The sequence below is a fragment of the Crotalus tigris genome, unplaced genomic scaffold (genome assembly GCF_016545835.1).
Source record: "Crotalus tigris isolate CLP2741 ecotype Arizona unplaced genomic scaffold, ASM1654583v1 scf7180000023635.1308423, whole genome shotgun sequence".
NCBI classification, from domain to species: domain Eukaryota; kingdom Metazoa; phylum Chordata; class Lepidosauria; order Squamata; family Viperidae; genus Crotalus; species Crotalus tigris.
Genome location: NW_024100092.1, coordinates 1,012,147 through 1,034,990, shown reverse-complemented (window position 1 = coordinate 1,034,990; position 22,844 = coordinate 1,012,147). Strand labels below are relative to the sequence as shown.

Sequence of the window (22,844 nt, the reverse complement as noted above, 5' to 3'; positions counted from 1 at the left end):
AGGTCCAACAGAAATCTCAGAAACACAGAGAAGCACTTCCTAGTGGCAACAGCTGTTCAACAGTGTGGCAGATTACTATGGGAGATGATGGACTCTCATTTTCAGCAGAAACTAGTAAGTCAGTGTTTCCCAAACTTGACAATTTTAAGGCATGTGGACTTCAACTCCCAGAATTCCACAGCCAGCGTTGCTGGCTGTGGAATTCTGGGAGTTGAAGTCCTCATGCCTTAAAATTGTCAAGTTTGGGAAACACTGTAGTAAGCCATTCTTGGGGATGCTCTAAGCATGGTAAGTGTTAAGTGTAAATGTGTAAGTGTGCACTTGGCAGTGGGTTGGATTTTGTGATCCCCAAGATTCCTTCCAATCTTTACATTCCATGATTCTAATTCTATAATCCCCTCTGACTTATCCTGAAGCAAAAGGATAAAAAAAAAAAAAGTTTCTCTCGCCACAGGAAAATGCTGTACATGTTACTAACGGATACAGTTGACAAGGCACAAGCATTCAGGATGCACTTTGCAACTCAAGAGGTATCTGAAGGGTAGTTTAAACACATTCATAAATCTTTGCCCTTTGATCACTTCATCATAAAACCATGCACTAATTCACTACTGCCCTGAGACTGAGACAGGATTCAGTTTCAGGTATCACTTGGGCAAGGGTTAAGTCACATGGACATGATTCAGCTCAGATCTTTGGAGCAAAGTACAGAAGGAATGGCTCTATACAAAGGCCAAGCCCAAGGTATTTACTTTGTAGGAAAAGACCATGCTGAAAAAGAGAGAGATGGCTTGAAACAAAAAATGTATATGACTGAAGAAGTGAGGGGGTTTTGTGTTGCTTTTGTTGTGTCCATTCAGGAACAGGGTATTTCTCATCTTGGAATTAAATACACGTAACTATTGCACAAAGTACATTCACTTCAGTGTTTTGTGCCTAAAAGCTAACAGTACAAGAATAATTGAATGAGCACATATGAAAAAAAAATGTATTACGGTTTACTTCAGAGGAAGAAAACATTGAATTTTATATTATTTAATAAATGGAAGTTTGACAAGAAGGAAAAAAAGCTTATCCATTAGCATATTGTTGTCAAATTTAAGAAAAAAAAAGTCATTTAAAAATGCACATTGGGGAACCAAAACCTTAATCTTCCTTTCATATATAGGTTACATATGACAGCAAGCCCTGCGTGCTACTCTACTCTCATTCTAAGGGAGATGGGTTTTTTTTTTTAATCAAAATGTGATGAACAAATAAATATGAAGCTTAATGAGATGGTAACAACAGCATAGCCAAAATCCCCTCAGAACTGAAACTTACACAAATTTGGGGTGCACAGCTTTTGCACTGTACTCCCTTATGTAAAACAATGCATCCAATAAGCTCAGTAAACACAATTTAGTTGAAAAATATTCAAGGTAACTATTTTTAAGAGGGGCCTTCTCAAAAATATTCATGTGGCTATTTTTCAAAATATAAAAAAATGCATTGGAACAATTTTTCCAAATCTCAGTAAAACACTACAATTAGGATTTTTAATTTGATGGAATGTTCAGCCTGCAACAGCCAACAAAAGTTTTGCTAACTCAAATTAAATATTCAAGTCTTTGTTATTTTCTATGTTTGCCTGTCACTTTATACTGGGTTAATTCTGCAGCATATTTACCTTGCTCCTGTTGTGTAAAATGGTGGAAGTTGCATTTTCCACTGAAAAAGGCAAAGCTTCAGAATAAGGATATACTTGCTGTGAACATTTCTGAGCGTGAAATTCCAATAGATGCAAATTGTATTTGTTTTTCCATTCTGAGGCATCCCCCACAGTTCTAAAATGATCTTTGTTTAATGCATTATCTCCAGGCTGTTTGCTTGACTTGGGCTCTTTTTTCAAATGAAGCAGTTCTTTGTTTTTTTGGAATGCTAACTGTCTCAGGTTCCCATCAGAGAAATATTCCCTCTCCTTTTTTTCTGGATTTATCCCTATTTCTTTCAGCAACGTTTTTCCTTTCACTTCTGCCTCACCAACAGTTCTTTTACAAGCATCATCTCTCGTGCATGAATCACTGATGGCTTCTGTTTTAAGAAGATCAACTGCAACTTTGCTACTCACAAACCGGTCAGTTCTTTCCGTCAAAAACTTCCGTGTAACAGACTTATCCAATGACACTTCCTGGGAATATTTGGCTCCCTCTGTAGAAATCTTTGTTTTGCTTTCTTCTTTTCCACTTTTTTTCTTACTCTTTTCAGGGGGCTTTTCTTCCCATCTCCTTCGAGCACTTCTCGCTAAGAACTTTTTTTCAGGAGACCGTTTTGGAGGACGTAAAGGAGTTCTTGCAGGATCCAAACTCTTTTCTTCTTTGTCAGTCCTGACACATCCATAGAGATTCCCCATTTGGTTCAGAATGTCTCACAGCTCCCCAGATGTTGCCTTTTCATTAGGCTGACCTGAACATAAATGTTTCCAGATAGATACAGACTTTCTGCTAATAGCCTGATTATCTTTTAGCCTGCAACCCCGTCCTCAGGATGTAGCCATCTTGCTTATGAGAAATGCATACGCAATAAATATTGTGGCACTGTTCCCAGGCTGGGCCTGTGTCTGATTAGACACTAAGGCTTATTTCTGGCCACCAATCCTCTTAAGCAAACATCACAGCCTCAGCACTAAACTGGAATGCCAACAGCATTCTGCAGAAATGACATAATATATATCAGCAATAAAAGGTTCTGTGTAGAACTGAACTTTATCTCACTACGAACTGAAACAAAAAGCCAAAACCAGTTTGAAGCTCTTAACCAGCATTTGAGTTCAAGAGCAAATGCCACCATATATAAAAAGACTTGATTCAAAAGATAACTTATAAAACCTGATCATTGTTAATAATGTGAGATAATAATAGATTTTTTCCCCTCCAAGGAATTTTTAAAAATGTGAAGATTAAGAAAGTACTTAATGAGAGTCCAGACAAAAGGATTTTAATATCTGACTGTGGTCCAAACTTCTGCAAGAAAATAATACCATATGCAAGGTTTAGAAAATTAGTTGTATCCTGAATATGTTTCAGGGCACTGAAAGTACCTCCTTGTAGTTTAGTGCCCCAGTATTTTACTTATTTGTATCCCGTATTTATTATTTTCACAAATAACTCAAGATGGTGAACATACTATACCCAGCACACCTCCCTCTTTCGATTTTCCTGACAACAACCACCCTGTGAAATGGGTTGGGCTAACAGAAAGAGTGACTGGCCATAAAGTCACCTAACTGGCTTTCATGGCTAAGGCAGGACTTGAATTCACAATCTCATACTTTTTAGTCTGGTTAAGTTAAGTTCATCTGGCAAGGTATTCTCTACATTAGAAGTCCTACCTTTCACAGAATAACATGAGCATTTTTGAGGTATGTCAGGAGCAACATAAAAATATGTTGAATGCAACACAACAGATAAATGTGTATGATAAAGCAGGCAGAGGCAAGTAAAAGTATGAATGAGTACTGAACGAATGTGCACTGGATAGAAGCATAATCGATCAGTACAAAAGAAGAACACTGAATTGGTTTAGTCATATCGACAGAATAAATGAGGATCAAACCACACAATATATGAAGACTGAATGGGTCACCCTAAAAATTCATCATCACTGCTTAATGTAATTTACAAAATGCATAATGGAAAAAAAATGAGGGCCCAAATATTCACAACAGTCATATTGTGAATATTTTGGAGCCTTCTAGCTTGTACCAAATATTCTGTACAGTAACAGTAATATCAATATAGTGACTTGATAAAGAGAAAAAATACAAAAATTATATCTATATTTTTGGAGTGGCAATAAGCGGACTCTGTAAACCACTTATAGAGGGCTGTAAAGCACTATGAAGCGGTATATGCTATTGCTACATAATGGTATATGTCATTACTTCATTTAATATCCAACACTAAAGACTAAACCAAATACTAAGATACATATTGTAAGCTATCTGAAAAAAAAACTGTGTGTATAGAAAATTAAGAGAAGAAACCCCACTTCAGCGAATCAAAAAATGAATGAAAATTGCTCAGAAATGAAAAGTGTTTTTTCTTGCTGAACACTTCTATTTCTTCAATACTCTAAAAATAATAGGAAGATACTATTATTATTCAAAGAAGAATCATAATACTAGAATTTTTTCCCAGAATATTTTTTATTTATAATATAAGTGGACTCTTAAAAAATACAGGTTAATCAGAAGGTTTTACTTTGTAGACAAGGAATAAAATGGGAATATGTAATCCTTAGGAGGCGAGGAAGAGGCCATCACTTCCCAGTTCATTTAATGTCTCATTCTAAGGGATTGGGAGGAAGAAGTGAAGCAAAGAAGTAAGAAAATATTTTATAGACAGACAAAATGGTCTGCCCAGGAATGTGCTCTTCTGATCTGTAACAGAAACTTAGGAGCTCAGGAACTGAAACAGCAAACAGGATGGAGTTGACAGTTATATATTTATAGTCTCTTTACCTCTGCCTGTTTAAAGTATAAATGGAACTATCATTCCATGCTAAAGCCAACAGGAGTAAGACTCCCTTGGTGCATCAAATCGGCTTCCCTTTAGAAAAAATATCAAGCTTTTGCTTCTGTAATTTGCAGCTAAACTGGCAGGATTCTCCATTGCTTTCTAGTGAGACAAAGCTGCCATTCCCAATTTACAATAAGTACTATTATGTACACATGTACAATATATTCTATTATTCTTTGTTCCAGATTAATTGAACACGTGTCACGTCCAGCGCTCTCACTTCCACTATTCATCTTTCAAACACAAAAAACAGTAACTTCAACAGGAAGACTCAAAAAGTCAGTATAAATTCCTGATTTATAATCTATACTAGGAATTCTCAAACTCAACATCTGGGGATGATTTTATCTCGATTGAAAACATTTTGCCACTTACTTAAAGTGCCCATTTATGTATTTTTTTATGATTTTCCTATTAGATGCACAGCCTAGTTTTGTTCTGGCAATGTTCAAAGCGGCTAGCAAAATGTAACACAATTTTTAATAAAAACAGTTTGCAAATATATGTTAGAACAGCAATAAAATAATTACTGAAATCATACTAACAGTTCAAATCCTGGCAAAAGAGTTGAGAGAGTAGGGATCAAGCATATCTCCCAAGGGAATGCCAGAAAGATGAGACCTAAACCATACATTAAAAGAACCCTTCCTGTTGACCTTAACAACGGCACAGCTTCATAAGAGGAGATACAAACTCATAGAAAGGTCAGAATCTAAGCTACTCAGGGCTTAAAAAGTCAATGCCAACATATTGGGCACAATAGCCAACTGCCAACCAGTGCAAAACTTTCAGTACAGGCATTGTATGGTTCCTGCACCTTGCATAGTTAGCAGCCTGGCTAAATATATGATAGCTTATAAATGTACAAATGCCCAGGTTACATGACAGTTTATTCAATAAAAAACTATTGCTTTTCTCCTTTATAGAATGGAGAGAAAACCCTCTCTTTCAAGGAAGCACTGATCATTTATCTTGACTAGGAATTATACCCATCTTGGATGACTCAATAAACCAAAAAAAAAAAAAAAAAATGAAGGTCAAAATCTACATACCCACTCTAGAACTCTCATTTTCTACATATCCTCTCCACGCTCACATCTTTGAGATCTAGATCCCCCAAAGAATCCATTATAGCAGGATGAGCAGCTACCAAAGTTAGATCCTTATGGCGTGCATCAATACTGGAGACCAAATTTAGACAGAACTGCACCACAAAGAAAGACACCTTTTTTTTCAGACCTTGCTCCCAACTATTCCAGTTCTCTCCCTCAACAATCTGCTAAAAAAAATGCTGCAGAGTGCAGAAGGGAAAAGATGATGCACAGCAGAGAAATGCAATGATGCCCTATTGTGTATGGATGCAACAGAGGAAAATGTCTAAGTCTTTTTTGATTGGCAAGCAGTTCAACTGGGTTTTCATTATTTCATTCACAATAACAGTCTCAAAAATTATTCCACTTGGTTGCAGCTGATACCCCCCCCCCCCCCGCTTAGTAAGCTAAAGGACCTGACCTCCCATCACAAAAAGGAGCAGGGCATCTAGAATTAATGCTATTAATAGTCTGGAAATCAGGACACTGAAAATATTACTAACAAAAGTTGTAAGAAATTGCCCAAGCATATCATCAGAAACAAGCAATTGAGCAATTACATCAAGCAATTTAGCATTTCTCCTCTCTTGCACAGGTTTATCCTGGCCAGGAATCAGGATTCACTCATCAGGAAGCGATCTATCAATGACAACAGAGACACAGGATTCCTCTAATGGACAGAACTTTTTATGTACTCAATCAGACAGGCAAATCTTGAGACCTCAGATTTTGGGGTTCTACAAAAATGCCACCAATTAGTAATTTTTATTGTGAGGTAAGGAGAACATTAAACATGTAAATTAAGAACAATCGTTTGTAATTGTTAAGGTTTGGGACTTCCACTGGGGAAATCCAGGTTTACCCAACCTAAGCCAAGGGAAACCACCCTCTCTTTCTCAGCCCAAACTATGTCACAATTTTGTTGTTACCGTGAGGAAAAATCGGAGAAAGGAGTGCTTTGTACACTACCTTGAGGTCAATATAAGAAGGAGGGATGTATATCAAATAAACAATGAAATTTAATCACATTTAATATAATGTTAAAGAATTCACATTACATTTTTGGGTGCTCCATCACTGGAGCCTTTTAAGAAAAGATTGGACAGCCATTTGTCTGAAATGGTCTAAGGCAGTGGTGGCGAACCTGTGGCATGGGTGCCAGAGGTGGCACTTGCCCTCTCTGTGGGCACACGTGCTGTTGCCCTAGCCTCGCCTCCCCCATGACCCCCTCCTCTCCAGCAGCCCCCCTGAAGGAGAGTCACCCCTGAGCATGGCCCACGCGCAGCCAAGGACATGGCAGCCAGGCAGCGTAGACAAGATTCTGCCCTCACGCCCCATCGTGCACAGTTAATGCTGCAGGGCGCAGGCAGAGGGTGTGGCCACTATAGCACTGCTGGGCTACCTGGGTGATCTGTGGCAGGCCCTGGAGGCGGTGAGTGACCCTGCGGGCAGGCGGGGTGGGAAATGGGGGGGCAGAGCGGGGGAAGGGCAGGGGGTGGAGTGGGGGAGGGGCCAGTTTTTGGGCACTCGGTCTCTAAAAGGTTTGCCATCACTGGTATAAGGTTTTCTGCTTGAACAGGGGGTTGGACTAGAAGACCTCCAAGGTCCCTTCCAACTCTGTTATTCTGTTAAATATAATTTTCTCTTTGGCAGATCTTTGAGGAAGCTGTTGCTCCACTAAATGGCCTTCCTACCCAATTCTGGCCTCTGCCAATTCTGGTCTCTGCTGCCCACATGCAGCATAGCACCGTGCAACCTCCACTGTATAGGGAGGCCGAGGAGCAGATCGGCCGCGTCTCCTTCCTGAACACAGCCTCCTTTCCACACCTTCAGGAAAACAAGGGGAGGGAAGTAGAGCACAGGACGATTTAGGGGATGGGGGAGACCCCAGGAGGCTCAGGGCAGGCCACGTGTAAGCTGGGGAGGTGCTGCAGTGCAGGCCTGGGCTAAGTGCAGGCCAGGATCTCCCCCATCCTGAGATACCGCATGCTCTGATTTAACTACTGCAACAGAGAAAGCTGAGATTGGGGTTGTTAACTGAGGCAATCATTTGGTCACCTCACTTAAGTACTGTCATGACTTGTGGCAAAAATGGGCAGGCTCCATTACATTCGTAAGTTGAGGTCTATTGTAATAAAGCAAACATTGAGAGAATACATGGTAAGAGACCATATAAAGAGAAAGCAAAATATACCATTTCAAAGGTTATGCATAAGCTGTCCTTTCAAACTGCAGTCTAACAGAATTCTATCACTGAAGTTGCCTTCCAAACACCTCTTGTCCAATACCAGGCTAATTGCCACTATTAGCTGAATGACACCAGCAGGTAAAGTTTCAATCTTGCTACTATTGAAATAATAACTTGGCTCTATTATTTGTTCTAAGCTCATAAGCAAACATTTGCTTTTGTAAGTAAAAAAAGAAAAGACAAATCTCTAAATTATGGATCTAGGTACAGTTGCTAAGAGTATGAGGGACTGCCAGATGAACCAATCATTCTGTCCTGGCCTAGATAAAGGAAGACTAGTCCCTTGAAGTGAAATTCAGTAAGCAATTATTCACATATTTGGGAGAGGCGGTGAAAGTATTTCCCCTTTCTAGTTCCTGTATTTCTGACACAAGTCAAATAAATCTATTTATTATATACAATGGAGATAACATAAATAATAAATTAGAAAAAGTTGAACAGGTTGAAGAAAATAGAAGACAGAAAATAAATGGACAGTACTGATCACGTGGACAAATTTCTATCAATATAAGACAAAAACAATTATGCATAGCTAACAAAGAGCCATTTATTCTTCTTCTAACCAGCACTTTATAGAAACATATTCAAAAGCAAATCATTTATAAAGCCCCTGAGTGTATACTCCCTTACTGATAGTCCTTCTTTAGCTACTGCCTTGTTTAGCAACCATTTGCAGTTATGACAGTGATGAAAAGTAACTTTACAGATCTTGGCAGGTCTGTAAAATAAAGGAAAGCTGCTGTACAATCATAAGCACAGTGACAGTTTCACTTAGCAACTGCTTCATTTAGCAACCAAGTTGCCAATCACAATTATGCTCAGTAAATGAGGATGAGCTGTACCTTGGAAATTATGGGAAACTACAATAAGCTATTCCAGCAGCTTTTTCCATCTCAGCTTCACAGAAATTCAAGTAAGCAAATAAGTGGGGAATAGAAATAGCAAATGTTTTCATTACAGACAATGGCTGCACCTGGATCTAATCAATCTAATAACATCCAGCTGCAAGAACAAGTACTACACAGATAATTTAACACAAGGCACTTCCATCTGAAACAATTTACACCATATATTCAAGAAAGGTTTTTGTAGCAGAACCTACATTAATGCAAAAGCAAATCTAGTATATTTTATCATGCACTAAAACTTCCAGTAGAACTTTGGAATACTAGTGACTACTGACTCTAAAAATTCAGAGATGTGAGACAAAAGATAAGGTAACAGAGTAATTGGTCCAAGGCCTAGCTATTATATCAAACTGCACTGGGGACAATATATAACAAAAGCAGGGGAGGGAGGAAATACAGATACAAATGGACAAAGTGAACTCAAAGTTGCCTTAAAGATATGTCTTTCCTTAATTGAAATCAAACTACAGCTGAATTTTACACAGCTTGAGCCTCTCTTTGCCTTTTTGCAATCCCTAAGACTACTACTCATAAATTATCAAATTTAAGTTGCCTTGAATTTTATCTGAAAGAAAAAAAATCAAAATATTATATAGGTATCCAGGAGCTATAGCAGACCAATGTAAAAGGAGATGGGAGAATGGGAAAATACAGTATAAGAAAAAATATACCCTTTGAAAGGCTTTTTAAAATGACAGCTCACTATAATATGACAACTTCCAGAGAGAATAGCTTTTCACATCCTAGAGCTGAAGATAAAATTGCGGGAGTTAAATAACTCTATCTCAAGAATTCTAAGACGATCAACAACTGATCTTTCACCTGGCACTTTAAATCAAGAGCAGATTCAAAATGACTATTCATATATATATACATATGTATATGTATATGTATATGTATACGTATGTATATGGAAACTGCTTCTAGACTTTGTGTTTGAGGTAGAAAAAAAATGAAATTTTGATTTTGGGTTTTACCAATTAGATAGACTTGACGTTATCGAAATGGCTAGTTTATACTTTTATGTAAAAGTATAAAGTTGAGGTTTAAAGTTGACACTTTGACACCAAAGAAAGTCAGAAGTCAATGCCTTTTTTTTCTCCCTTACCTCACTTTAAATGTTCTGCATATTTTTAAATGGCTGATGAAAGCTTTAAAGTGCTACACCATGGTTCCTAATAAATTGCTCGTTCTGGCAAATGAGATCTAAAATTTCAAACTGCAGCTTTCAGACTCTGGAACTGATATCTCACACACACACACACACACACACACACACACACACACAATCAGATCAGAAAAATGTATTACTTCTCTAAATTCATTTGGTGCAGCAATTCTACTGCCACCTAGTGCGATCTAGACACAATCCACATTTATAACAGGAAATGATGGGTATGTCTGTTCTAACAAAGAGAAGGACTAGGGGTGACCTAATAGCAGTCTTTCAATATTTGAGGGGCTGTAACAGAGAAGAGGGGGTCGATCTATCCTCCAAAGCACCTGAAGTCAGGACAAGAAGCAATGGATGCAAACTAATCAAGGAGAAGCATCCTAGAACTAAGGAGAAATTTCCTGATAATTAGAACAATTAATCAATGGAGTGGTTTGCTTTCAGAGGTTGTGGTGCTCCGAGATTGGAAATTTTTAACAGACTGGACAGCCATTTGTCTGAAATGGTATAGGGTTTCCTGCCTGAGCAGGGGGTTGGACTTCACTAGAAGATTCCAAAGTCCCTTCCAATTCTGTTATTCTGACATAGTGCTCATTCCACAATTTGTTTGAAATTGTGGAAATTATGTTAATTATAATTAAGTTATAATTAATGAATTACTCATTACATTCTCTTGAGTGCCTATCTTCTTCTCTCCTGGGCTTCAAAATAAATTATCAGACCCATTTTGCAAAGGAAAAGGCCCAAAAGCAGTATTAGCTTTCAAAAGATAGTAGTAGAGGCAACCAGTTCTATCTGAATGCCTATGAAAATCCCAGTGTATTCACATTTGAAAAACATAGCCATCATTCATCAGAAAGTGTTAATAAATTGAAGGCTGCAACAATGTCAGGGCACCTTACCTGAAAGTGCAAAATTATGGTCCATATTAATCCCAATGTCAATTTAGGATTCCCATCTGTTATGTCATCATTTCGAATGTTCACCAGTTTCACCTGTCATGGGTGGAGGGAGAGAAATGTGCAAAGGAATTAAAACAAATGGAGTTGACAACATGCATTCTTTCTCTTGTATGTGACCAATTGGCTGATTTGTGCACTGTAATTCTAGTTTATTCTGTTGCTTTTTCTCCATAAAGCAGAGGATGCCTCAAGAAAAGGCAGAATACTTTTAACATAGCAAATGATGCTTCTATTTTTGCACAGGGACAGCTTCAGTTGCACAAGAAAGCTGGAGAGTTAAAACAAAGGAACCAATTATATTAACTTTTTTGATTGATTTTATTACTATTACTAAAGATATCAGTATGTTAGCTTTTAAGGGCTAAGATTAGCAAACTCCTAGGCTACAGCCAATTGTCAATGCCATCAAGAGACTGAACAATATCTGTTAATTTGAAAGAGCAGGAGGAAAAAGACAAACTCTATGACTATGGACCCACAAAAAAGCTCTGATCTCATTCACTGCAATGGGCAAATCAATTGTTGTGTTTAAAGCTTCATTCTTGTCTGCCAAGAATGTTGAAAAGGTGTCTGGAGAATTATGATTTCCCAATGGATTGTAGCCTAACATATCTTCATCTATTCAAGATAATCGATGCTGGCTACTGAATAATACTAAATATGGTCCTCAAGATACAGCATTAAGTTTTGGCAGTATTCATCAATCCCTTCTGTCCTAATTTATAACATTTTCCTAGGCCAGGGGTATGCAACCCAAAACACTCAAAGAGCCACTTGGACCCGTTTCCCACCAAAAACAAAACACCGGGAGCCGCAAAACCCTTTTGATATCTAAAATGAAGATAACACTGCATATATCCTTTTTTACCTTTATTATAGGTGTGTGTGTGTTTGTGTGTGTGTATGTGTGTATATGTGTGTGTGTATATACACATACATACATACACACACACAGGTAAAAAAAGGATATATGCAGTGTTATCTTCATTTTAGATGTCAAAAGGGTCTCTCTCTCTCTGTCTCTCTCTCTCTCTCCCTCCCTCTCTATCTGCCCTTGGTCTGCCACTCCTCTTCCCCCACTCTCTTTCTTTCTCTCTCTTTCCTCTCTCTCTCTCTCTCCCTCCCTCTCTCTCTCTTTCTCTCTCTCTCTTTCTCTCCCCCCCTCTCCTATCTGTTGCTCACCTGGCAAGCTTCAAGCTGTTGTCCACAAGCTCAGGAGTAGGCAACCTTGTCTCTTTTATGACTCATGGACTTCAACTCCCAGAATTCCTGAGTCAGCCTAGCTGGGCTAGCTAGCTCTCTCCTGCCTTTCATGCTTTCTGCAGAGACGCAGGAAAGGGAGGAGCTCCGCCCAGTAAGCTTTTCAGCTGCTCAGAGAACACTGTGAGTGCACTCTCTTTTACACATACACACACACAAAAACACAAACACAGAGAGACAGAGAGGGGGGGCAGGGAAGCGCAATTGCCTCTCTCTGTCTCTGTCTCTCTCTGCAGAGGCAGAGGAGGCTGGGAGCCACAAGGGAAGACTCAAAGAGCCGCATGCGGCTCCGGAGCCGCAGGTTGCCGACCTGTGGGCTAGGCTGATTGGTCTGTAATTTCTTGGGTCCGTTTTTTTTCCTGTTTTGAAGATGGGAACCACATCAGCTCTTTTCCAGTCCTCCGGTAGTTCCCCAGTGCTCCAGGATCTTTGAAAAATATAGTTCAATGGTTCTGAGATCACATCTGCCAGTTCCTTGAGAACCCTGGGGTGTAATCCATCTGGTCTTGTGATTTGAACTCGTCTAGGCTGGACAGGAGCTCACTTACCGTTTTCTTACCTATCTTAACTTGCGTTTCTACTCTGTTTTTATGGCATTATTTTTGGTAGGTTGGTCTGTTTTTTTCCCTTTGTGTAAAGACAGATGCAAAAAACGAGTTAAATAGTTCTGCTTTCTCCCTGTTGCTTGTCAACTTCTTGCCACTTTCACCCACTAATGGACCAATCCTTTCCTTCACTTTTTTCTTGTTTTTTACATGTTGAAAGAAGCTTTTTTTTGTTATTTTTGACTTTGGTCGCAACCATGAGTTTATTTTGAGCCTTAGCTTTCCTCACTTCATCTTTGCAGGCTTGGGCTATTTGCTGATATTCTGACTTAGTTATGTGCCCCTCTTTCCACTTGCTATACTTGTCCTTTTTATCTTTCAATTTACCAGAGAGTTCTTTATGCAGCCATGCTGGTTTCTTTTGAGAGCTGTTATTTTTCCTCTTTGTTGGTATTGTGCTAGAAAGTGATGATAACCTTATCTAGAACTGTATGAATTTCAATGAATTTTGAAATAATTCCTACTTCTTCCCTCTGATCTGCTCCCTAAAATCAAATATAGTCTGTTTATTGTTTGCTTCTTTGTTAAAACAGAGTGAACAATATTTAATATTTCAGTTGTTAAGTTATATTATAAACAAATCACAGTAATCAGATTTCTACTATTTATTTCTTGGAAATATATTTTGTTCATATACTTTGGTCTGTTATTACTGCCTAGCTTTAAGTCTCCTACTAGCTCTCACTAGAAGTCTCTAGCAGATAAAGTATAAGGTTCATGTAGAGAACACCAAAGGTGAAATAAAACACTTTAAAACAATGGTTCTTAACCTGTGGTCTGCAGACCCCTAGGGAGGCAATGAGGTAGTCACAGGGGGTCCACGAAGGCTTGCAAAAATGTTATGATTTAAATCTTGAGTTAAGTCTTGGCCTATTGCATGGCCACAAAAGGTATTTAAAGGGGATCTGTGGTGAAGAAAAGTTAAGAACCACTGCATTAAAAGATTTTTTCTATTAGCCCTTTCTAACAGAAAGTATGCAATGATCAATTACACCTAGACAAGCCTTGACGTTTTGCCACTATATTCATGGAATCTAGCAATCCTATTCACAATTACTCAGCAATCCCACCTACTGAGTTTGCCAAAAACTGAGTTTGCCAAAAATTATTCCTAAAGTAAATGAGATTTCAGTCTAAAAAGAATTCACATGCTCTCATCTACAATACTTTCTTTCCTTTTACTTCAGTATTAGAAACATTAGTAATATTGATTTTTCCTATTCTGAAAGGGGGAAAAACAAGACAGGGTAAGATGATGTGTGATTCAGTACATTGCTAAAGAAAAAAGACCGATGAAGAACATTAGGATTTCTAAGGACAGCCAATAAGATTAACATCAGCAATATGATAAGTAATAAATATTTCAAGAACTAAATAACACAGAGATAAAAATGTAGAAGGTATTATTTCAAAAATTAATGTTTCAATTTTGTTTCTTAAATGTAATATCTTACCTGCCGCCTTTTCAAATAATCAAGTGCAATTTGGACATTCTGTAGTCTGTGAAATCGCATCCGTCCTTTCTCTCTGGGCTAAAATCAGAAAAATGGGAAAAATACGAATTTCTATAAAATTCCACAAATATTTTCAGACCTTATATTCCTATAATATTTTAAACATTCCAAAAATATCACTGGAAATTACCAACAACCAAATAAAGAGATCTGCATGAAATGTAATGGATCTGCAAAAAAGCAACTCAAGTTTAAACTTTACGAATGTCCTTTTTCCTCCTGTGGCTTCTTTCTTTCCATGTGATTCATTAATGGATAAAATAAATATAATTAAGGCAGCAACACTGCAACTACCCACCCACTTAGTGCACCAGGATACTCTAACATGATACATGTTTCAATTTCATTAATTTCAATCGCAGAATGAAAAGCATTCCAATTCTTGCCAACTGAAATTAATGGGACTTAAAGGTATTTCATTTTTACTGTTCCTGTAAGCATTTTAAGCACAAATTATGATCCAGCTTACCTCACCAAACCTGTAAATTTCTTTTAAAGTTCATTTAAGCTTAATCAGCATTTTGGAAATATGGTGTGAAACATGTTGAAAGTACTTTGCTTCTGGAGTGAAAAGTGCTTCAGGAGAGTATTTTTTTTTCCTTTTCAAAAAGCTGTTCTTATGGTAATCCCTTTCTCAAACTATCCAGAATATTGAAGTTTTTAAAACTGTTTACAGGGGCAGGCAGGTAAGCTATCAAGAGAAATTATCAAGTAGTTTCAATTAATAACTATATTGAACTTCCTGTATAATTCTAATTAAGTAAATACAAACTAAGTAAAAAATAATATTTGCTGAGACACATCAAAAATACATCAAAGGGATGAATTTGTGAATAGGGAACATTCTACCAGCACCAGTAAACAGCATAATACAGCTAATGTTCAATCCACCAAATCCCAGTAGATTAAAGAACAGAAATGCATTTTGTTTTGACCTAAGGAATTGTGTGAAATGTATACTTTCCATATAGTGGAGATGTTTTTTTAGAAATTGAACTAAAGGAGCCGAGTTTTGTCACCATGATTGTCATATTAACTTCTTCGGAGGGAGGCACTGTTTCGTGGTTTTGTTTGTTTGCATTTTGGGATGTATACTAAGACTTTAAGTAGAATAAACCAGAAAGTTGGTTCTCAAGATACACACACACGGGAAATATTCATGAAAATTTGGAAAGGTATACAGATTTCTCAAGAAAGTTCTTGGATCTGGTTAATATATCCCCATCAATTGTTGCCTTGATATAAACAAATATCAATGCCTTTCAGGAAAACAAAAGTTTACAGATGACCAATTCTGAATGATGTAACATTGCTTATGTTTAGCCATCGAATTACATATTTTTATATTCCAGAATCTTCAGCGCCATCATAAAAATGTGTAATCTTTTTCTTAAAAATACTTACACAACAGTCATGAAGAAAGCATAAGTTATTATAGAAAATCAAAAAATATCCAGCAGATTAATGAGAAACGTGGCAAAATGCATGCAGTTAGTATAAAAATCACAAAAAGGAAAACTCAACAGAGAAAAAGACCCCATTCGCTTAACTACCAGAGAATAAAGGGAGGAAAGTTGCATTTACATGACAAAATATCAATGCCTTTCTTCCCAACTTTAGATTTTTCACAAACCTTTACCATAACGGACAGAGCTCTGTACTATTCCAGCTCAAATGCCTTGTGAATTTTGTAATGCAAGTATATTGTCATAATTGAAATCAAAATCACAAACACAAGAGCTGTTTCACTAAATTTGTAGCAACATCTATCCATACTTATTATTCATATAGTTGGTGCATCTTTGCAAAATAAATATGTGTCCTTTAAATGTTTGCCATTTAATAATGGACATATAGTACAATAAACAGATATCTAGTCTGGCAATTTTTTTATAGCCTTCCCAATGCAGTTCATGGGGATCTATACAAGTTACTGGCACCGCTCACATTATTCTAGATTAGAAGCATTCCCCATAATGCCAACCCCACCATCCAATTCTTTCTAATGAAAATATTGCACCCCATCACACCTGAACATTACTTTAGTACATTAGCAGTCCCCACTCTTCACAAACTGTATTAATAGAGTTATGGGGGTAGGCACCTACCCCCTTATCCTCATCCTCCTCATGCTGTTCAAACGGGCATGCTTCTGTTGAACTCACCAACCGTAAGGTCTTCAAAAAATCTCGCTCCCTTGGCTAATAAACACAGACAGGAGATAGGAGAGCAAAGACACAAGACAGACCACAAATGAAGAGAAGAATATGAACAGAAGAACATAACGAAGGAAGCAAGTGCCAAGCAGAGGAAAGAGGAATGTTCACAATGAAAGGAAAGGACACGATATCAGAGGGGAATGTTAGACAATTACAGTGGGAGCAATACTGTAACACAATTATTTTTAATTAGAAAAAGAATATTTAGCATCCCACACATGTTGGAGAATTTAAAAAAAATCATAAAAATGAAAAGACAACTGCTTTAGAAAAAATAGGTTTTCTAAAGGAACAACAAAAAATATTAAGTTACTAATTATGAGACATTCTGATCCCTCCCCCCCTCCCCCACCTTCCTGTTATGGAAACAATGCATTAAAGAAATGCTGAACTAAGGTAAGAACAAATATCAATTAAATCTGTAAAAAGGTTGCATTAAAATTAAGGAACTCACTAAAGTATCTCCTGAAAGGACTTCCAAAAGAGAAATCAAGTTATGTCCATCTCTCAGATCTTCATACAGATCATTGACATGCTTGCGAACCTATAAAGAAAATGAAATTAAAAGTCAGTGTGTTGTCTCATTCCAGGAGAAATATTTGTATACACTCCCACTGAATGCAGTAACATTTATACTAAGGTAGGTGTAGAAAAGGCTACAGTCTTACTGTAATAAACTGTGTTGCAAAGCCCAGGGAATGCACACTTACTGAGGTCCATCTTAATGTACAGAAAAATATGGATCCCAGAATATAATTTCCATATTATCATCACTTGAAATTTTCATTCCCCCCACAAAGACTTCAAAGTAAAAAGAGAGACTATGGGATACAATAATGCATAAATACCATCTCAGCATTACTGCAATTAGCATAAAAAGTCCTTGAAATTGAGAAAAACCATGCCTATTTGTTTATATGATTAGCAGGTAATGAAGTAAATTATTTTTCTATCAAATATTAAAGAATTTAATATTTATTATTATATTTTACATCTCTCTAATAAAAAATCCATTCCTTAGAATATATGGTTTTACTGTGCTTCTCAAAACTGAAGAAAATGATTGTAGAAGTAAAGATGAAAATTATTGCTTTATGATTTACAATGCAGTTAATTTACTTGGACCCTGAACTAGTCCTTCCATCAATAGTTACCAAGGAACTTACTTACAGACAGAGTGCCATTTGCAATTCCTCCACCTCCCCCCCCATCATTACAGAGAACATAGCAGTCTTCCAGATCAGATTGTTGGGCGCTCTGGAGGATTTAAAGGATATGGGGAATGGAGAAAAGTCACACACATACAGATTTCTACTAGTAGGAGTGCCCATGAACAAGCCCTTTAGTCACACTATGTTTCAGCCACTGGAGAAATTCAGAAACCCAGCTAATTTATTTAATTTTGTAGAGGTGTGTGTGTGTGTGTAACATATTCCAGATTATATATACTTATTATTAGGTGAAAACCATAGCCTCAAAGTATAACCTAACCACTTATTTCTAGGAGCATGGTAGCTCGGGTGGTTGGAATGCTGGGCAGGAGGTTAGCAAGCCCGTGTTTGAGACCCGAGAGCTGCCGTGGGGCAGGGTTGAGCTCTTGTCCTTCACTCCAGCTCCTGCCGGGGACATGAAAGAAGTCCCCAGTTGGGCATCCCCAGGGCAACGGTGATGTCACTGGCTAATCCTTTTAATCTGAAAATGCCTCGGTTCTTCTGACACCAACCTGGAAGGACCTCGATGCTTCTGACACAAGTGCAACTATTTATTTCAATACAAATCTGAAATAATTCATGTATGAGATCCAAGAAACATAATGAAGGGAGTAAGTACCAAGCTGAGGAGGGAGAAATGTTCACAATGATAGAAAAGGACATAAGAGGGGAATGTTAGACAGCTTTCAGTCACATGTGGCCATATATTACATTCCTTGATAATGGTGAAGAGGGTGGTACTAGTTAGCTTTAGTACAGTTTGGTCATCATGACACAAGCACAAACAAATCTCACTTTTACTCCAAGTATGTTTTTTTTTTATTCTATTCAAGTTAGGATTATCTTGCAAACTGGCTTACTGTTGCCTGTAAGTAAGAAATAAACACAGTCTGCCGATACACTTAGAATATACAGCTAAAGCTAAATTATTATAGACCAGAAAAGTGGAATTAGTTTTCTATTTCCATTTAAAACAGAATCTGAGAAATGGGATAAAAATAAATTAATTGTGACAACCGCTTGGCAATTTGAATTTATTGAATAATTATTCCTTCTGATAACAGCCTAATGAATATACAAGTACTACATCCACATGAATATCTTCCTACAACAATTAGAAGAAAGCAAATAAATACATTATATATGTATATATATTTATTTAAGGAATATCAAGTGTAATTTGGAAATATCTCACAGCCCCAATACTTTATAATTATTTAGAACCACATCTGTTTCTGCATTCAAAGTATTTAAATACATACACACAAAAAAAAACATACACACACACACACACACAAAATTTTAAATCCTTTTTCATGGCTTATTTGCCTCTGAATATATATGCATGTATGTATGCTTATAAATTACCACATCTCCAAAAAGGCTGTGAAAAAATAAATATGAGGTACAGAGCTTGCTAACTAACTGTTAATAAAGTATTCAAGGACAAAATGCTTGCTGGCGGTGGTGGTTGGTATAATCCTGTGACTGGTAAGTAAAAGAAAAAGTAGCAGAGCCCTCTGGTTTTATACTTTACTCGTCTGGCAATGACACTAAGAACTTGATTCCCACAACATAACCTAATGCTTCCACTGTTTTCCACCCTAACCTCCAAGACAGAATATGCTATCTATTTATCCATACAGTACAATAAAAATCCTTCACCCAGAGTACAGGGCAGATCTCTAATTATTGTAAAATACAGATTCTCCTGCAAGAAGCAATATAAAAAATTACAAAAACAGTATCAGCCTACGCCAGGAATGTCAAACTACTGGCCTGCGGGCTGGATGCATCACACAAAAAACACGCCCATCCCATTGCCAGCAATGGGGAAAAACTCATGTGACGTCACGCAGTGTCACGTGACGTCGTGAGTTTGACATGCCTGGCCTACGCTGAATACCTATCCATCAAGGCAGAACATGGATGAAAGCTCTTTGGTTTATTGTAGAATATTTGTTGTTCTTCTGAGTCCCTGATTGAGCAAGATCTTTAATAAGAAAACAATGGCCAGGCCTTCCTTTCCTTTCTTCCCTCCCTTCCCTTCCCTTCATTTATTGCTGCTGCTTTTACATTGCTTTTTCATAGGAAGAGGCAAGTTCTGACTCTTATCTATATCTTTAAGAATTAAAAAAAAAATCCTTGTGTATCTTGGGAGAATTTGAAGGGAGGAACATGCTTGCTAAATGCCATAAACAGCATATCAAAGACACTGACTAAGGAAGAGGTAACAGTCAGTAGCATTCACAGATTGGTTTTACGTAAAGACAAAGACCAAATAGGGCTGATCCTCTTGACGGAGCAGTGTTCCCCCACCCCAATGGACCAGCCACTGCTCTGTAAAACTGCTTGCTCCACCTGGTTCAAAAGCCTTTCTCAAGTAAGCAGTTCATCCTTGAAAAAAGAAGTTTTTCCTCTTCTGCTCATTGGGAAACTAATGGGAGACATGAAGCAAAAGATAAAGATCCAAAATCTGATCGAAAAAAACAAACTAAAAAAAATATTGGGTTTTTTTTTTTCTTTCTATACCCACCTCATGCGTAATGATTTGAACTGGTAAACAAGGCAAGGATGCCAACAAAACCACTAATGAAATCCATGGGAAATATAAAGCAGGCTGAAGGAATCTGTTCAATCCCTCAAGGTTTATTGTGAGACTGACAAATAAACTATGTGTTGCCTGGAGCAAGCAGGCTTGTGCAACAGCGATAGCACAGCTGGGTTTAGAAGGCTTGGCAGTTTGGCTGGAGCAAGAATCCCAGCCTTTAGGGAGAAGAGTCATTTATATTGAAGCTGAAGGAGAAGGAGAGGACATGCATCAATAATAAAGAAAAAATATTTAAGCAATGTAAAAAAAAATCCTATAGAAAACAATGACGGCAATTCACAAATGTGGGAAAGATTACAAAGCAGAGTTTGTCCACACATAAAGAAGTTAACACTTAGTTTACCTGGGACAAAGTTAATAGACAGGGAGTAAATATGTACATTTATTATATTTATTAAAATAAAATATATTAATAGAAAAGTATGTCCGTTCTCTTCTAAAGCAACAATAAAAGACTCCTCTTGTTCAGCTCATAAATAAGGATTATCAATGGATCTAGCTTATGATAATAAATGAAATGGCTATGTTAAATATTGCAACAAAAATAGTTTATAATTTAGTGATTTAAGTAATCACTAAATGTTCCACTTTTCTTTTAGAAGTTCAAGATAGTCCATAAAGTGTGCCCTATTTTTCCTCACTACAACAATTTTGTGAGTTTAGGCTGAGACAAAGTGATTGATCCAAAGTCACCTTCATGGTTGAAGGTGGAATGTAAATGCCATCTTCCTTAGTTCTTATTTTGCTCCTAGCTCATGCCTGTCACTTTACTAACTTCATTATACTTTTAATTCCAGCCAATTTCATTGACATAACCAATTTATTTCAAGCAATGGAAAATGGGCTGATGATCTGACTGGGAATCTTACTTTTCTTGGCTATCTTGTACATTTGTGTACTTACACTTCACATTTGTGTACATATACACTTCAAATATTAAAGCAGTGGTTCTCAACCTGTGGGTCAGGACCCCATTTGGGGTCGAACGACCATTTCATGGGGGTCGCCAAACAAGGCTGTCCGCCATTTTTTCCCCCTTTTCTTTGGCCACACCCCTGGCACCCGGTGATGTATAAGTGGTTGGGGGTCACCACAACATGGGGAACTGTATTATGGGGTCGCGGCATTAGAAAGGTTGAGAACCACTGTATTAAAGGCTTATTCTGGGATTTCTTTGAAAGAATTTTTTTGTATCTATTATCTCCTATTCAGAGGAAGGTAATATTTTAAATTATCCTTGGTGGGATGTAAGTAGTGTTCATAGGAGACCTGAATGCTTATCAGGATTTCCTCAAGGAGAAAATGGGTCATCCCACTTCAAATTTTAATATGATTGAAGGATTTCATAGCCAACCAAAAGAATTTGCAAAAATAAACATTATAAAAATGGTGCTGTGTTATCTTTTTTAAAGAAGACTTTGTCAGTTGGTTACCTACCTGAATCAGTAACACATTATAAGGGAATATGTATATATAAAATTATGTTGTATGATTTTAGCTTGGCATATTGTATGAACCTGTTGTGATTTATAAGCCACTGTGAGCAGTATACTGCAAATTACCATGCTCCAAACTCAGCAATATATGAGCTTCATTATTAGATTATTAGATGTATGGGGTTCAGACTAGGCTATCCACTGATGATCATCTGATATTTGATTCAAAGCTGGAAGAAGGAAAAAGACTTGCTATTAATATTTTTGTTTTTATTTATTTGAAAATGAACATGACAAACACCCCCAATACAAATTGAAGTAAACAGAACCATTAATACACAATGGTACTGTTAAACAATCCTCATGCAATTTAAAAGAGCTAGTGAAAGATGTAATTTTAACACTTTTTTTGAAGATGAAAAAGGGTGGAAACAAATCCAGTCCATGCCCATTGCAACCAGTGTGTGGTTCGCTGACTTGATTCTGGTTAAATCTAGTTTAACTCCAGTGTTAAATCATAAAAATGTAACCTTGGCAACCATCTCATTTGCTATTCTGGATTATTTTCAGCTGGTAGAGGTCAATAATATGGAGAGACTTATTCTGTGATGCTAAGTTAGGAGCAGGGGAGGGGCTGGATCATTCCAACTCATCATCCCTGATGACTATCACCTTTTTTTCTCAATTTAATCAACCAGGACAATAAGAGGTGCCGTGATTAAAGGGGATGACTCATGTATTTTTGTGAGTAGGATGTGTTCCTTCTTGCCTAAAGGAGGCAGTCCTAAGCCTCTGGAGGAGAGAAGCTTCCTTGATACAAGACAGCTAGGAAGGTCAAACTCGTGTAGGGTTTCCTGCCCGAGCAGGGGGTTGGACTAGATGACCTCCAAGGTCCCTTCCAACTTTACTACTATTACTAGAGTATCATTTAATTTCCAGGAAAGGGGACTGGAAAGATGATGGCTTCATAACTTCTGACAAATTTGAGCTAATAAAGTGGATTGAATGACCACTTTGATCAAGCTTTTGGCTGGGATATGGAACTG

General features: G+C 37.4%; 1 protein-coding gene and 1 long non-coding RNA gene across 39 annotated transcripts in view; one reads left to right on the top strand and one right to left on the bottom strand.

The window, feature by feature from the left end:
- The window catches only part of DST (dystonin), a 314,302-nt gene that overhangs the window by 203,303 nt on the left and 88,155 nt on the right, over positions 1 to 22,844 (bottom strand). For 22 of the 38 annotated variants that reach the window (XM_039320283.1, XM_039320278.1, XM_039320288.1 and 19 more), the window contains 4 exons: positions 16,995 to 17,084; positions 16,430 to 16,522; positions 14,262 to 14,339; positions 10,883 to 10,975 (listed from right to left, as the gene is read on the bottom strand). In XM_039320283.1, the coding sequence (XP_039176217.1) occupies positions 10,883 to 10,975; positions 14,262 to 14,339; positions 16,430 to 16,522; positions 16,995 to 17,084 (354 nt within the window). Of the gene's footprint in view, positions 1 to 1,669; positions 2,587 to 10,882; positions 10,976 to 14,261; positions 14,340 to 16,429; positions 16,523 to 16,994; positions 17,085 to 22,844 lie in introns of those variants that run through there. The other 16 variants (XM_039320322.1, XM_039320316.1, XM_039320285.1 and 13 more) reach the window with 4 other exon arrangements.
- Positions 2,017 to 6,500, top strand: LOC120297556. The gene is made up of 3 exons (XR_005553838.1): positions 2,017 to 2,116; positions 4,745 to 4,837; positions 6,246 to 6,500. It is a non-coding gene; the product is annotated as an uncharacterized LOC120297556 (long non-coding RNA).